Source organism: Callorhinchus milii, unplaced genomic scaffold (assembly GCF_018977255.1).
Source record: "Callorhinchus milii isolate IMCB2004 unplaced genomic scaffold, IMCB_Cmil_1.0 Scaffold7, whole genome shotgun sequence".
Classification (NCBI taxonomy): Eukaryota; Metazoa; Chordata; class Chondrichthyes; order Chimaeriformes; family Callorhinchidae; genus Callorhinchus; species Callorhinchus milii.
The window spans coordinates 6,251,647-6,265,704 of NW_024704748.1; the positions used below are offsets into that span (position 1 = coordinate 6,251,647).

The following is a 14,058-nucleotide window of genomic DNA, read 5'->3' on the forward strand; positions in this document are numbered from 1 at the left end:
CCCCACATCTTCATGTGTGACTGGTACTTTGTGCTCACATGTCTGCAATCTCATCACAAGGCCTCCAGAATTGGGAAACTGCCTAGCTCACGAACACTGAATCGTATTGTATCACCCCTGTCCCATATTTCTAGAACAGAACACTGGAGAGATAATTTTTTTTAAAATGTGAGTAGTTTTACATTTCAAGAACATTAGTTGGATAAACTCCTATTTCCAGAACAGTGGGGACTTTCAGCTGGAAACATATGCAAACAGTTTTCTGTCTGTTCTCAAACATGTAGGAGCGATACACACTTGGCCTTGTTTCACCATGTTAAAACAAAGCTTGATGGGATAATGTAAAAACCCTAATTGAAAGCATGTTGGTATTGAAAGCCATGTTGGTATTGAAAACCACGAGTCCCAACATCTGCAGCAAAAGTTCAAAGCTTGGCAAAATGACCTTCCCAATTACCAAAACCTATATTGGATTGCGAGCATTTACAATATCCTAGTGAAGAGGAAAAAAGGTTTGGCTGTAATTTCGCGATTCCATTTGAAGTATCCGAGAAAGAATTCTGTATTCAGTGGTTGTGAGCAGTTCAAACATCAGCTGCAGACTCCTTTCTATTTCAATCAAAATCTGAGGGAAGGATAAACTTGGAGAAACAGTCCAAGTTGTCACTGGTTCGTACAGAGAACAAAAGCTGCTTCGGAAATGACACAAACATATAAAATAGCCTGTCTTATTTAATAGGGAGTTTAGCAGGAATTTCTTCCCGCAGAGGGTGCCGAGAATGTGGAACTCACTGACAGCAGCTGCGGTTAACAGCAAATAGCATTAACATATTTAAGAGTAAACAAAGCACAAATGAGGAAGAAAGGAATAGAAGTGGGGAATAGGAGGAACTGGGGCTTGTGAGGAGTATGAACACTTACCATGTACTAGTTGGGGCGAATGGCCTGTTTCCATGCCCCATCTATTATTCTATGCAAAAATGCAAACTTGACACAATTTGTGTGATGGAGACATTATTCCCCAAATGCCTCTTCTTGTAAAGCAAAGGCATTTTGGTGCTCTCTGGTCTACACTCAGTGGAGTGAGTATCTGAATGAGCCAACCTGCATTGTTGACTTTCAGACCCATTGCTCACTGTGAGTTTAAACAATTCACAGAAGATTCCAAACTAATTCTAAGGCATGACTTACCTGTCCTCACTAGTTGCTTGCGCCAGTGAAATTCACCACAAATTACCGTTTCTTCCCGACCTCAGGCTCTGCTTATTTATTTTTCTGCAATGATTTCATAGACAGTCTGTAAAGCCAAGCTACTCTAACTCATTCTTAACCGAGACTCCAAACATTTGGTCAGCCGGCTTTCACGTAAGTACATAACCTACACGTGGAAATTTCTCTGTGTCTGGAATGCAATGTGCACCTTCTCCCTGGAAGGACACACCTTGCTAACCTAATTCCAGAGAGCATCAGATGCAGGTTGGCAAACTACATAGCTTGTCATTGAGACCACAGAGAAAAAGCAGCATTTCTCTTTGTAGCACCAAAAGCATTTAAGCACCTCTTAACATGATTTAATCTTTACTGAAGTGTCAATAAGACACAAGTGCATGACCCAACTCGTTTCTCAGATGCAATCAACTGTGTGTGTTTTACAAGTAGTTTAGACTCGCAAAGAAGTTCTGTTCATGTGTTGTATAACTCTGAAAATAGATGCTGGCAGCAGAGCAAACAGCTATATTACTGATTGCATTGTGTCCTGATAGCTTCGAAGCTGTAGAACCTTGATTGTCGGGTGATAAACAAGCAACTTCAAAAAACAATGCAAGAACACAGACATTTTCCCAGCTCAACAATCTGCAGTGATTGGCAAACTGATAATAATAATCATTGCATTTGATATAGTGCCTTATCCAGCCGTCAAGACATCTCAAAGCTCTTCGTAGGATCTACTGTAAATTGGATTGACTGTATTTTATGGGCGAAACTTGGCAGCCTGTTATGCATAGCAATGTCCCACAAACAGCCATGGAGTGGGTGACCAATTTTATTTTGGGGGATTGTTGGCCAGGACACCGAGCGAAACCCCCTTCTCTTTTTGAGCACTTCCATGGGATCTTTAACACCCACCTGAATAGGCAGACGGGACCTCGGTTTCATTTGAAAATTGAAATCTGATGTCCATTTTCGGAAATGGCATAGTAACAATAAATAGTGTTTATAAGGCACCTTTCACTTTGGTTTCTCCATAAAAGAAAAACAAGCTTCTCAAAGCGCTTCACGTAAATACAGTCGGTTAAGAAACAAAGTGAATGTCATCATGGTAGTCAAAGCACCGAGGCTAGCGTTTGAAAGTTAAAATGTTTTAATTCTCTCTTTTCCATTGAACAGTTATAAAAATGACGCCCCTTGAAAAGCAGTTCACAAATCAGTTGCCCGAAGGTGGAGACAGATTGCCAGACGTCTAGGAGATAGTGGTGCAGTAGAGGGGCTGTGTGACATGTAAATATAATAGTAACTGCAGATCCTCTGAGCAGGTGTATCGTCAATCAATATATCCTTCACTGGAGGCCCTTTGCGTCATAATGGACTCCATCACCATCAATCTCTCACTACCAGTTATTATCTTACCCTTCAAAAGACCAACTGTAGATTCTTCCCAATGAATCACCGGCAAATAGTTTTGAGTGATTTCTGCAAAGAAGAGAATCCAGAGACTTTTAGCCACTATTGGAAGTAACTTGAACCGAAGGGCGGATGTGGAGCAGACAATAATAATCCTTGCATTAGATACAGCGCCTCATCACGTCTTCGAGATGTCTCAAAGCGCTTCACAGAAGATACTGTAAAGTGAATTGACTGTATATTTTGTGGGCGAAACGCGGCAGCCAATTATTACCCTCGGAAAAGCGATCCAGTAATCGCCTTACAACCGTGTTCCTACTTACTCCTTGGTAAACAGGGGCATGTGGAATAACGAAACTTGCCTAACATTTTGCCCTGCCTGGGAATCGCACCCAGATCATCTCGCTTGTGAGGCGAGCGCTCTAATCAATACGCTACAGGACTTGTGATCTTCAAATACAGATCTTGTGATCTTTGAAATACTTTTCCAGGTCCCATTTGACAAGGCCATATCAACTCTGGCTGAATATCCAATTATAAAGGAAAGATGGTCCGACAATCCAAACCAGCTTTAAATGAACACAAGTGGCACTATTCTAAAAGTGCAGGCTTCAGAAGATCAGGAGAGAGAGGTTCGTATATAGAAAGATCTTTGGTCCATTTGATCATATCCTTCCAGAATACCACAAGAAGAAGCTCAAATTGCATTTATATACTGCCTTTCATGTCGGGAGGACATCCCAAGGCATTGAACAGTCTAGGGTTTGCTCCCAAGATGGGGGTTGGAATCAAGAGGGGTAGAGGGCAAGGGGATGGAGGGAGCAGGATGCTTTAACCGAAGGTACGGTTAAAGAGGAAGGTCTCGAGACGGGCCTTGAAGGAGGTGAGGATGGGGATGAGGTGGAGGGGCATCGGGATGGAGTTCAATCAGTGGGGACAGAAAGGCTGAAGGCCTGACTGCTGATAGTGAGGCAGGCAGGGGCGAACATGGAGCAGGCCTGTGCCCTCCGAGCGAAGGGAGGGGCAGGTTGGGAATGTTTTAGTCGGTTCCGGAGGTAGGCAGGAGCAAGACGGTGGAGCAATATCAACCCTACCTACTGTCCCCCCATTACAGCATCAAGCTGTTTCGTAAATGAGCTCGAGTGTCTTGGCCTCGATCACCTTCTCAATCTGCAAATTATCCTCTTTTGAGTGAAGAAATACTTCCTGGAATCTGTCCTGAAATTGCCCTTTGCGACCTTGAACCTGTCTGTGCCGACTGGCTCGGCTGCCTGCCTTGGCAGATCGCTCTGCTCTTCCCTTCGACCTTGTACGGCCTGGAACAAGAGCTCGCCATTAAACGTCAGCAAACGGGATGCAGGATCAGCAAGCACCAAGCCTTGTCCTTTGAGTGGTAAATGTTACTTGGAATCGGTGGCTTGGTAGCACTGCGCCCTCTACTGGGCTCAATTAGCGCACGTAAGGGAAGCGTGTGCCCATTACCTGGATACAGCCACTGCAGTGATGGCAGACTTTGTCTTGTTCGCTCTGCCAGAAAGGGCAGCGTTTCTGTCGAGGCGTCGACACAAGACGAGCCTTTTTTCCCATTTGCCTCCCGCTGTGAAAAAATGATTAAAAGCCGCAGTTATTGCTTTGGTGGAGGGTATTGAAAGTGCAATTTGCCCTTACTTACGCCGTCGAAACAGCTGCCTTCCGAGCGGTAAACAGGTTCTGCTCAGAGGAAACAGCCAGGGCTAATCCCGGCCCGTACAGTAAATGGTAGGGGAAGTCCCATTTTAATTAAATTTTAATGGTGATGTTCAACAGAGCTGTGCTCTAATCAGGATTTCAGATTTGGGCATTATTAAATGCCTTCTAACTTGCAGGGTTAGGTCAGCGTACTGACTACTGACTCAATCCCCGGCTCTGGGTGAAATGTATCTATCACCTCCTTGCTATCCGATCTCTCTGCTGAGCAAACGTGAGCTTTCAGTTCAACCAAGAGCACTGTGCACACAGCTCTGCTGTACCCTGCTGCGAGACATGCGGCGATAATGTACGCATTAATTAGCAAAAATACTTCTTAATCCAGAAAGGGTGCATTGTGTAGGTTGACGCTGAATGGTACTTTCAGAGAATCGTGAAAGCGCGGAACCAACACACTCAGCCCTTGCAAACTCCGCATGGGGTTTGCTCCACCTGATCTAATCGCATTCTACTCCTTGCTCACCATTCCCTTCACTCCAAGGGATTGCTGCTGTCAGACTTGGCTCGCCAGCAGGCCTTGGAGGGGCACTGAGAGCAGAGATTCTTACCACTCGTCTCGTTAACCCTGCAAACCCAAATCCTATCGGGTAGGATGGTCCTAGCTGGACAAGCATCGGGAAGTTTGCCAGACAGCGCGCTCAATGGCAAGCTGTGCGGGTTTCGCTCATTAAACTCCAGCAGATACGCAGATGGAAACTCAGATGGTCCCCAAGCATCAGTTTTCGCCAACCTGCGCCTAATATAGTACTCTCCAGAATTAGGTAAGCAGGATGTGTCCCTCCGGGAAGACAGTGCACGTTTTGTTCCAGAAACAAGAAAATTTCCAAGCGTAGGTGTACTCTCAATCTGGTTTGGATACTCTTAAGCATGGTGATGGGTTTCCGCATGTGACAGTCACCTGGCTGACCAAAAAACTCTTCAATATTTCCCTTTTTCTCACATCTTACAAAGCGTGTCATAGAGTGAAGCACGGAAATCGGCTGTCTATCTAATTCCCCTTTCAGTGCATAATAATAATAATAATAATCCTTGCATTTGATATAGCGCTTTTCACGTCGGGAGGACGTCCCAAAGCGCTTCACAGAATATACTGTAAAGTGAGTTGACTGTATATTTGTGGGCGAACGCGGCAGCCAATTTCGCACAGCAATGTCCCACAAACAGTCATAGATTGAAACTGACCAATTTAATTATTTTTTTTGGTTTTGGAGGGATTATTATTAGGCGTGTGGAGTAAGGAAACTTGCCCAAGGTTTCGCCCTGTGCCTGGGATTGAACTCAGGTCTCTCACTTGCAAAGCGAGTGCTCTAACCACTGAGCTACAGGACTCCACAAAAGTACATAATGTACTCTGTCTCAGCGGGCAGACCGTGTCAAGAGAATTTCACCGTCTGTGTAAAGATTTTTTTATCCGTCATCTTTTATCCTTCACTCCATCTTTTCGGATTTGGGCCATCGGGTGAGTGACGCAGTGAGGAGAATGTAATTCTTTGGGTGCATCTCTTTGTGTTCTTGTTCTTGGAAAACGTAACTCTTTATGTTTGAAACTCAAGAGCATACAAGACTTGAAAAGATCAGACTTGTCTGGTCTCCTTTCTGACCTACCTTTGCTCACTACCTCTCCCCTTTCCCCGCCCAACCTCCCACACTCTTCCCCCCCTCAACCACATCATCATCACGTGATGGTTTGGGTACCATTTTTATTTGGGGGACTGTTGGCCAATTCCCTCTCTTTTCGAGTAGTGCCATGGGATCTTTAATGTCCACCTGAAGAGGCAGACAGGAACTGCGTCTAATGTCTCATCCAAAGGACCCTTGACAATGCAGCACTCCCCCAGCACTGCACTGGAGTGTCAGCCTGGACTCTATCTGATTAAGGTTCCGTCGTAGGCTGGAACCCACATCTTTCTGACTCAAGAGGCCACAGTGCCACCAACTGAGCTAGGCTGACAACATTCCTCCATGCAAAGCAACTAAATAGGCACCACATAAACGTTACCATTGATGTCTGAGGCTGATGCCAGGCGCTGTTTCGAGGCAGGGTCTCCGTTGCTGTGGTTCGCTTGCATCTCTGGGGTCTTTCCGTACTCTGTCCTCCACAGCTGTGAGGGGAACACAGACAAGAAAGAAACTTTTTCAACAATAGTGACAGCAGGTTGTGCTCAAGTTTAGGCTTCTCATACAGGAGATTCCTCGAAGAAACTCACAAAGAGTGAGTGGGAGCCCGAGCAGGGAGGGAGGTGGGATGGGGTGGGCGGGGATAATCATAGGCACAATTAAAGAGACAGGTTTTTAAATGGTTTTTCCAAGATGGAGAGAGAAGGGGACGAGGTAGCGAGTGGAGAGAGCCAGGGAGTTCCAGGAGATTAATTATTTATGTATGGACAGCCGGGTGTCTGACATGGGTTTCATCACCATGCTTGAGACTATCCAAAAGAAACTGATAATTCCATGCATCCCATCTACACGTGGAAATTCTAGAGATAGATTGTTGGAATGAAATATCCTCTCCCTGGAGGGACGCAATCCTGTTTTCCTAATCCCGGAAATTGGTGTATGAGGGGCGCAGCTTGGCAAGAACCAAGGCTTGGGGGCCCCAGAGTGTGCCTTGTTCCAGGAGATTAGGGGTACATTGTTGAAAGCTCAGCAGATTGAAAAGAGGTGGGGGAGAGAGCAGAAGAATAAAGTTAAAGATGACAGAAGTAATGGGTGAGGCGGTGAGGGGCGGTGTACAGGGGTGATATCTGCATTCAGGTAAAATAAGAGGGGGTTAAAAAAATCACTTTGCAATACCGGTCTCCGCAATTTAACCCTTTAGTGCAAAATCCAGGTTAATCTTTTTCTAAAGTCTCCACGCCACGTTCGAGAAGAGCAATCACGAGAAAGTCTAATAATTGCGTCTGTACATCTGAGGTTCTGCAGTTCCCTGAGTAAGTTAAAATAATTTCAAATATTGTTCATTAAGGGATTATAAGAAACAAATCCATTATTTTGTTTGGCATCACCAGCCTAATATGTCTCTCAGATTGTTTCAATTTCAAATTTACAACAGAGAAAAACATCGGTAATAAAGTTAATGTATAAATTGCTGGGAGCTGTTCGAGGAGCCGGCAGTCTTTTCTATGTAAATGCTTTGGCTGTCGACAAGAGAAGCGTGTGTGAGGAGCGAGCATCGGGAGAGGCGGCCAAAAATAATAAGCTGATACGATTCTACTTCACACGGTTACTCCACTTTACAGTACATCCCGAGAAGCGCTTTGAGACGTCTCGATGGCGTGGTAAGATGCTACATCAAATGCAAGGATTATCATTTTTTACTCATATTGTATAACTGGATCTGACAACCTTCCTCTTCGACCGTATCTTACGGCCACCTCCCCCCCCCCCAAACCCCCTGGTTTAGAGTCAAGCTCCGCCACTGTTAAGCGCTCTGAGATGCTACCGTGCATGGAAGGCGCTATATAAATGCAAGTTGTTGTTGTTGTTTGTCATAAACGTCCCAGTTGTGAACACACCAGTGTACTGTGTATTGAGTACACCAGAACACCACTGAGTGTGAACACACCCCAGTACCAGCATTCCACCGAGTGTGAATGCACTAGCGGAGCTCCGAGTGTGAAAAATCCAGTGTACGGCTGAGTGATCACCAACAACAACAACAAATTGCATTTATATGGCGCCTTTCACATTGGGGGGGGGGCGGGAAACGTCCCAAGGTGCTGGACAATGAGAGGTTTGTACCTGAGCTGCAGCTTGACATTAGAGAGGAACAAACTGGTGTACCACCAAGTGTGAACAAGCCCGTGAGCCATTGAGTCCCAGCAAAGGTTTAGTGGCGAGTCGAGGGTGAAAAAAAACAAACTATCCCAATGAGGGAGCAGTTCTGTCGCTGTAGTATTAATATCCATTGATGTATGCAGTGGCGGGCAACGGAGAGTACGGAAACGTGGGTGAAACTGGAAGTGATGTGGTCAGCTCGGAGATAGGAGTCTCTAAGCTGCCGGCAGTGTGAGGGTTATAAATTATATGGATTATTACGCGAATGGTTTTCCCTGGTTAATATTGCTGACACCTACACGCAGCACGCCGTCGACACAGCCCGTTACGATAACGTTGCGAGGGTCCCACTCGTTCAGTTCGGTGAAACAGAGGCACCGGATTTCCGCCACAGGCTCCTGGCCCGGGCAGATGCTGGCCAACGGCTGCCCGTTGATGCTCCAGAGGTGGAGGGAGGTTCCCGTGCACGAGGCAATGTCACCCTGAAACACGGGGAGAATTCGAAGAGCAGTGAAGATACAGTGAGAGNAAAAAAACAGGCGCTGTACATTTTTTTTCGCCCGCAAAATATCCAGTCAATTCTCTTTACAGTATATTCTGCGAAGCGCTTTGAGACGTCTCAAATATACGATTAGGCGATCAAATGCCAGGGTTACTATTACTTGCTGTACTCATCAATGTACTCATCACTGTACTCACCACAGTACAAGACACCTTGCTAACTGCGCTCCCCACTGTGCTCAGTCCAGTAAAACTCACATAGCTCTGATCTGCTTCAATCGCCTAAGTCATACACCTGCCCAAAGTCCCGTTCAATAGTTTATTAGTCCAGGCAAGTTTGACGTAACTCATACTTTGCATGAGTCATATTAAATGTATGGTCCCAACTGATACGACTCATGTGAGGTTTACTGTAATGAGGTTTGCTGTGAGGCACTGTGCTTACGAGACGCCCCACTGTTCTCATTGCACTACACTACAAGTCACTGTGTTCAGCCCTGTATTCACTACCCTCACAGCAGTAGCAGGCACTGTGCTCACTGGAACCACTTAAGAGTACCCGAACCGGGCTGAGAGCTACACAGGTGTATTGTCACCTACACGTGGAAATGTCCCCGTATCTTAGAGGAACCCAGTGACACACGGCCCCGACCTCCAGCAGACAAACTTACGGTGGAATTGTTGATGGCGACGGCACAAAGAGGCCCTTCGTGCCCCGGAAGCTGGGTGTTGTATCTCAGCGTGTTCAGGTCCCACACGATGCAGGTCCTGTCCCGTGATCCGCTGACCGCCACGTGGTAGGCGGGCGATGCTGCCAGGCAAGTGACAGCCTCTGTGTGCCCATAAAGCACCTGATGAGGGAAGTTGGGAGGAAGACAGGGGAGGAGATGGAGATGAAGGGAAGGGAAGGACGGGCAAAAATACACCTGTCAGCAAGAGACATTATCCCGGTTACGCGCAGAACAGTCCTCCTGTGCCGAAAAGTATCTGTTTCTATGTTTTTCATCAATTACCGTCTTGCTCCGAACTATGAAGATAAAAGGAATGTCTTTCATAAAACTGTTCGCTCGCTTAATGGCTGTTTTCGGGACATTGCTGTGCCCAAATCTGTCCGCCTGCAAAATTCATTGTCACACCACTTGACAGTAAATTCTGTGAAGGCAACCCTCCCTTTGTCTTCACGCCCCCACGTCTCCCCCCATGTGAAAGGCAAGGATTATTGTTTATTTTATGTCCAGCTGAGCACTACGCAAACTTCTGAAATTGAATAATTGTGAACAGTAACATCACTAACCAAGACATTCTCCTCCCCCCTCACCTCTTCCACCCCCCAGCTATGCACTGGAGGGTCAGCCTCGACCGGCAAATGTTTATGGACGAGAGGTGAGAGCACAACCGACTGAACCAGACTGACACTCGAAGGCTTTGGGAGGTTAATCCTACAAGGTGTTCACAAAGTCCTGTTACCCTGTCTGTGTGATTTTTTTTCCCTNAAAAATAATGATTTTTATTTTCTGTTGCCGAGCGTAACAATGTTTGACACCAGTAACTTCCGCCCCCCACTCGCTCCATCCAGGTTCCAGAAGATGTAACATCAAACATGGCAATGGATCATTAAGTGCCATGAAAACGGTTTCGCTCACACACACTGATCCTCTGGACGTCTAAATACAGTTAAACACTTGTATACTGAATACAATTAAGTACTTCTAAATTCAGTTACCATCGTTCTTCCATATGTTTCAGGTGTTGTTCAGTGCACGGTGTAAACAAAACACACACAGAGTAACAGGACTTTGGGAACACCCCGTTTGTGAAATGAGATTTCAAACCGGACAAAGGGAACAGAAGTCACGCAAATACAGAAGAGCGTTACATGACCTCCATCAGCCTCAGGCGTTTCACTTTATCCTTGACCGAGGGAATTTCCCACACGCACACCACGGTGTTCGTGCCTCCGGTGAGAATGGTTGTGGGATCTGGGCATGTGGCACACAGACACTGTCCCCAGGCTGCCAGACTCCCAAAGGTGGCGATAACCTGCAGAGCACACACACACCCCAACAAATTACATGTGTACAGCGCCTTTCACATCAGGAGGAGGTCCTAAGGTGCTGGACAGTCAAGGATTTGGACCCGAGTTGAGGGTTGGGATCAGGAGAGTTTAGAGGGTAGGGAGATAGATGGTAGGAGGGTCTTGAGATGGGCGTCGAAGGAGGGAAGGGACGAGACGGAGGGGTTCCGGGATGGAGTTCCAGAGGGTGGGGGCAAAAAGGCTAAAGGCCCGACCTCCGATGGTGGAGCGGGCAGGGCAGGGTGTGTGGAGCAGACCAGTAATTGCCGAGCAGAGGGAGCGGGCAGGTTTCAGGAGGTCACAGAGGTAAGGCTGAGGAAGACCGTGGAGGGCTTTAAAGATGAATTGACTGCATTGTGGACTCGTTGGTCCTAAGTGTGCCCTACTTGGTTTGCACACACTGTGTACCTTGTCAGATCCGTAGTTGCCCAGACAACAGGTGAAATCATTGTGGCCCCAGGAAAAGGTCTTGGTCCAGTCATGCGGCAGCAATAATTTATTCTCCTCCACAGCGAGCATGCTTTTCTCACTGCACACGATCTGCCCGACAGCACCCTTAGTCACCTCTGTACAAAGAGAACCAGCGTTAAAAGGGAACTGCAGAGCACTCTCATAATAATAATAATCCTTACCTCCGATGGGACGTAAAAGGTGCTTCAAGACATCAGGAGGAGGTCTCGAAGCGCTTCAAAGAATATCACTGGAAAGTTGTGACTATATTTTGTCCCCAACCCAAATGTGTCAGCCAATTTGCGCACTTCAAAATCCCACAGACAAGCATAAAGTGAATGATCAATTTTATCTGGGGACTTGTTGACTCGGAAACCGAGAGCAACGGCCTTCTCTTCTCAGGCCATGGGATCTAGGAAGTCCACATGAACAAGCAGTCGGGACCTCGGTATAACGTCTCGTCCAAAGGGCAGCATTTCTGACAATGCAGTGCTCCCCCAGCGCTGCAGTGGAATGTCAGTCTAGACTATATAAGTTCCAAATCCCAATGTGGCTTGAACCTACAAGCTCTGACTTGAGAGTAGAGAGGACGACTGACTGAGTCAGGTTGACACACTGGGCAGTGAAGCACTGCATAGATACCGATTTAGTCAATACACTGAACCTCAAGATACAGTCAGCGTGTCTGATAAGTAAATTGGTCAATCAGTAAATTTTTCTTGTAAAATGAATGCTGGCGAATTAACCCATCTAATTCTGAACGTGAACTTTACAACAGAATTGTACTTTAAGCTTATCCTCCAAACTGGGAGGCCAAAGACCTAGTATTTCATAGGTTTTCAATCGAAAGATGAGAAGCATTATCCCACGGCAATGAGAATCAGGGACACAGAGGAACCTGTAGATTTCTATACCTTTCACTGGAAGAGGCGAGACCTTCAGGTTTTCCAGCTGGTGGAAAAAGGGCTGGGAAGAGGCAAGAGAGGAAACTGACTCCTTGCCCGATGAATGCTTTCCCTGGACAGTGCGTGCAGGGTGAGCCTTACTGAAAAGCTGAAAGGAAAGAACAGAGAGATGGTTGGGAGTCAACATTGATTGAATTCGTGTCCGCTGTGAGCAAATTACAATCATACCAGGTAAAACTAGATGTAAAAAGGTAAAATGTTACTAAATAAAATAACAATAGTCCTTAGATTTGACAAGGCGCCTTTCACTTCGGGAGCACGTCTCAAAGAGCTTCACAGGATCGACTGTAAAGTGTTGTGACTGTGTGTTCTGTAGGCACGTGCGGCCCACAGCAGTGCGAAAACACAAACAGCCACAAAGTGAATGACCAGGTTTTTGTGTTTAAAAGTCCTCCGCTGACACAGTACATGGAGGCAGATTCCAAGTGTCAATCATTTTTATATGTTGCATTCATTTTTCTAAATCACCAAGGATGTGGCTGATACAGAATCAACCAGTGACCTCCCCCAAGTGTCTGGTGTCTGACACATGGGGAAACCCATCACCAAGCTTGAGTATCCAAACCAAGCTGAGAATTCCTTGCATCCCACCAACATATTGGGAATTCCTGTCTCTGTAATGGAATGCCCAAGTGTGCAATGGAGTGCGTGCTCTCTTCCTGGACAGACGCACTCTGTTTACCCAATTCTGGAGCGTATTAGGCGCAGTTTGGCAAAAGGCAAGGCTTGGGGACCTCAGAGAGGGTGTTGGGGTAACTGCTGGAGTTTAACCAGCTAAAACAACAAGGCTTCCCATTGAGAACGCTGCCGAGCAAGCTTCCCATTGGTTGTGCAGCTTGGACCGCACTACCTATTAGGGCATTGGCTTACAGGGTTAACAGGAATTCCTGCACCCAGTGTATGTCCTGATCTGTGAAGTTCAAAGGGATGTATTCTGGCCAGTACCTGTTTTGGAATCTGCCCAAAGTTACTGACAAAGCCAATGACTGTGCTCTTTTTCAAAGGATCATTGATATTGCTGATGTCAGCCTGGTCACCGTAAAAGTAAGGGTGGAACACGTTGGCTGCGTCCACTGCAGCAGAGCCCTGTTGCTTGTAACCGAAGATCAGGTCAATCCAGTAATGAAGTCGTGCGCTGACATAGTCACTCTCTAGTGCCTGGAAGGAGATAACAGAACAAGGTGTACAACAACATACTTTTGTACAGTTACTTAATCTACACGGCTAGCGCTTTATTAACCATGAAATTAAGGAAAAATGTATTCTTTATTGTAGTTTAACTGAAGATCGCAGATCAGTTTGGATGAAAAAGGCCTCAGCCCATTTGATTTTCTCTCTACAGAATACCCATCCTACCGTCATCCATCAAACTGCTTTTTTTAAATGAGTCCAGTGTCCTGGCCTCAACTAACTTTCCTGGCAACTTGTTCCAATCGTTAATTACTCTTTGGATAAGGAAAAACTTCTGTCCTTCCTGTAAGTGCCTTCTGTAACTCTAAACCTGTGTCCTCTTGTTCTACTGTCTTGTTGCATCCCAGAATATTGATCTGGGTTTACGTTTTCAATCCTATTTAAGGATAGGCTCTATAAAGGCTGTTACAGACCAATCTTGTGAGCTTGTGGTAATATCTAATGATTGCGTGATATGCAAGTGAACACAGCCACAAATTTGTGCACAACAGTAACCCCACAAACAGCCACGAAGTGTACCACAGAACAGATGTAAAATTGCCCAGAAAATACCCAAACCACACAGTGTGGCGTGAGCACTCATTGTGAGTGGTGCCTTGGAGTGATTTATAATTACAATTAGAAGACAAATTAGGACACTTGATTAGCACGCAAATATGACATTTATATGGGCCAGACTGGTAGTTAGTGAATAATGAGGTATTAAATTGATCCATTTAGACGAACAATTAA

General features: G+C 46.0%; 1 protein-coding gene across 1 annotated transcript in view; it reads right to left on the reverse strand.

The window, feature by feature from the left end:
* Positions 1 to 2,344: 2,344 nt before the first annotated feature.
* wdfy4 (WDFY family member 4) overlaps positions 2,345 to 14,058 on the reverse strand; it is a 105,471-nt gene continuing 93,757 nt past the window's right edge. The window contains exons 56-64 of the mRNA XM_042336809.1: positions 13,081 to 13,293; positions 12,085 to 12,223; positions 11,129 to 11,286; positions 10,528 to 10,686; positions 9,318 to 9,497; positions 8,445 to 8,627; positions 6,368 to 6,470; positions 4,105 to 4,219; positions 2,345 to 2,691 (exon numbers count right to left, since the gene is read on the reverse strand). Of these exons, the coding sequence (XP_042192743.1) occupies positions 2,625 to 2,691; positions 4,105 to 4,219; positions 6,368 to 6,470; positions 8,445 to 8,627; positions 9,318 to 9,497; positions 10,528 to 10,686; positions 11,129 to 11,286; positions 12,085 to 12,223; positions 13,081 to 13,293 (1,317 nt within the window). The 3' untranslated portion in view covers positions 2,345 to 2,624. The remainder of the gene's footprint in view (positions 2,692 to 4,104; positions 4,220 to 6,367; positions 6,471 to 8,444; positions 8,628 to 9,317; positions 9,498 to 10,527; positions 10,687 to 11,128; positions 11,287 to 12,084; positions 12,224 to 13,080; positions 13,294 to 14,058) is intronic.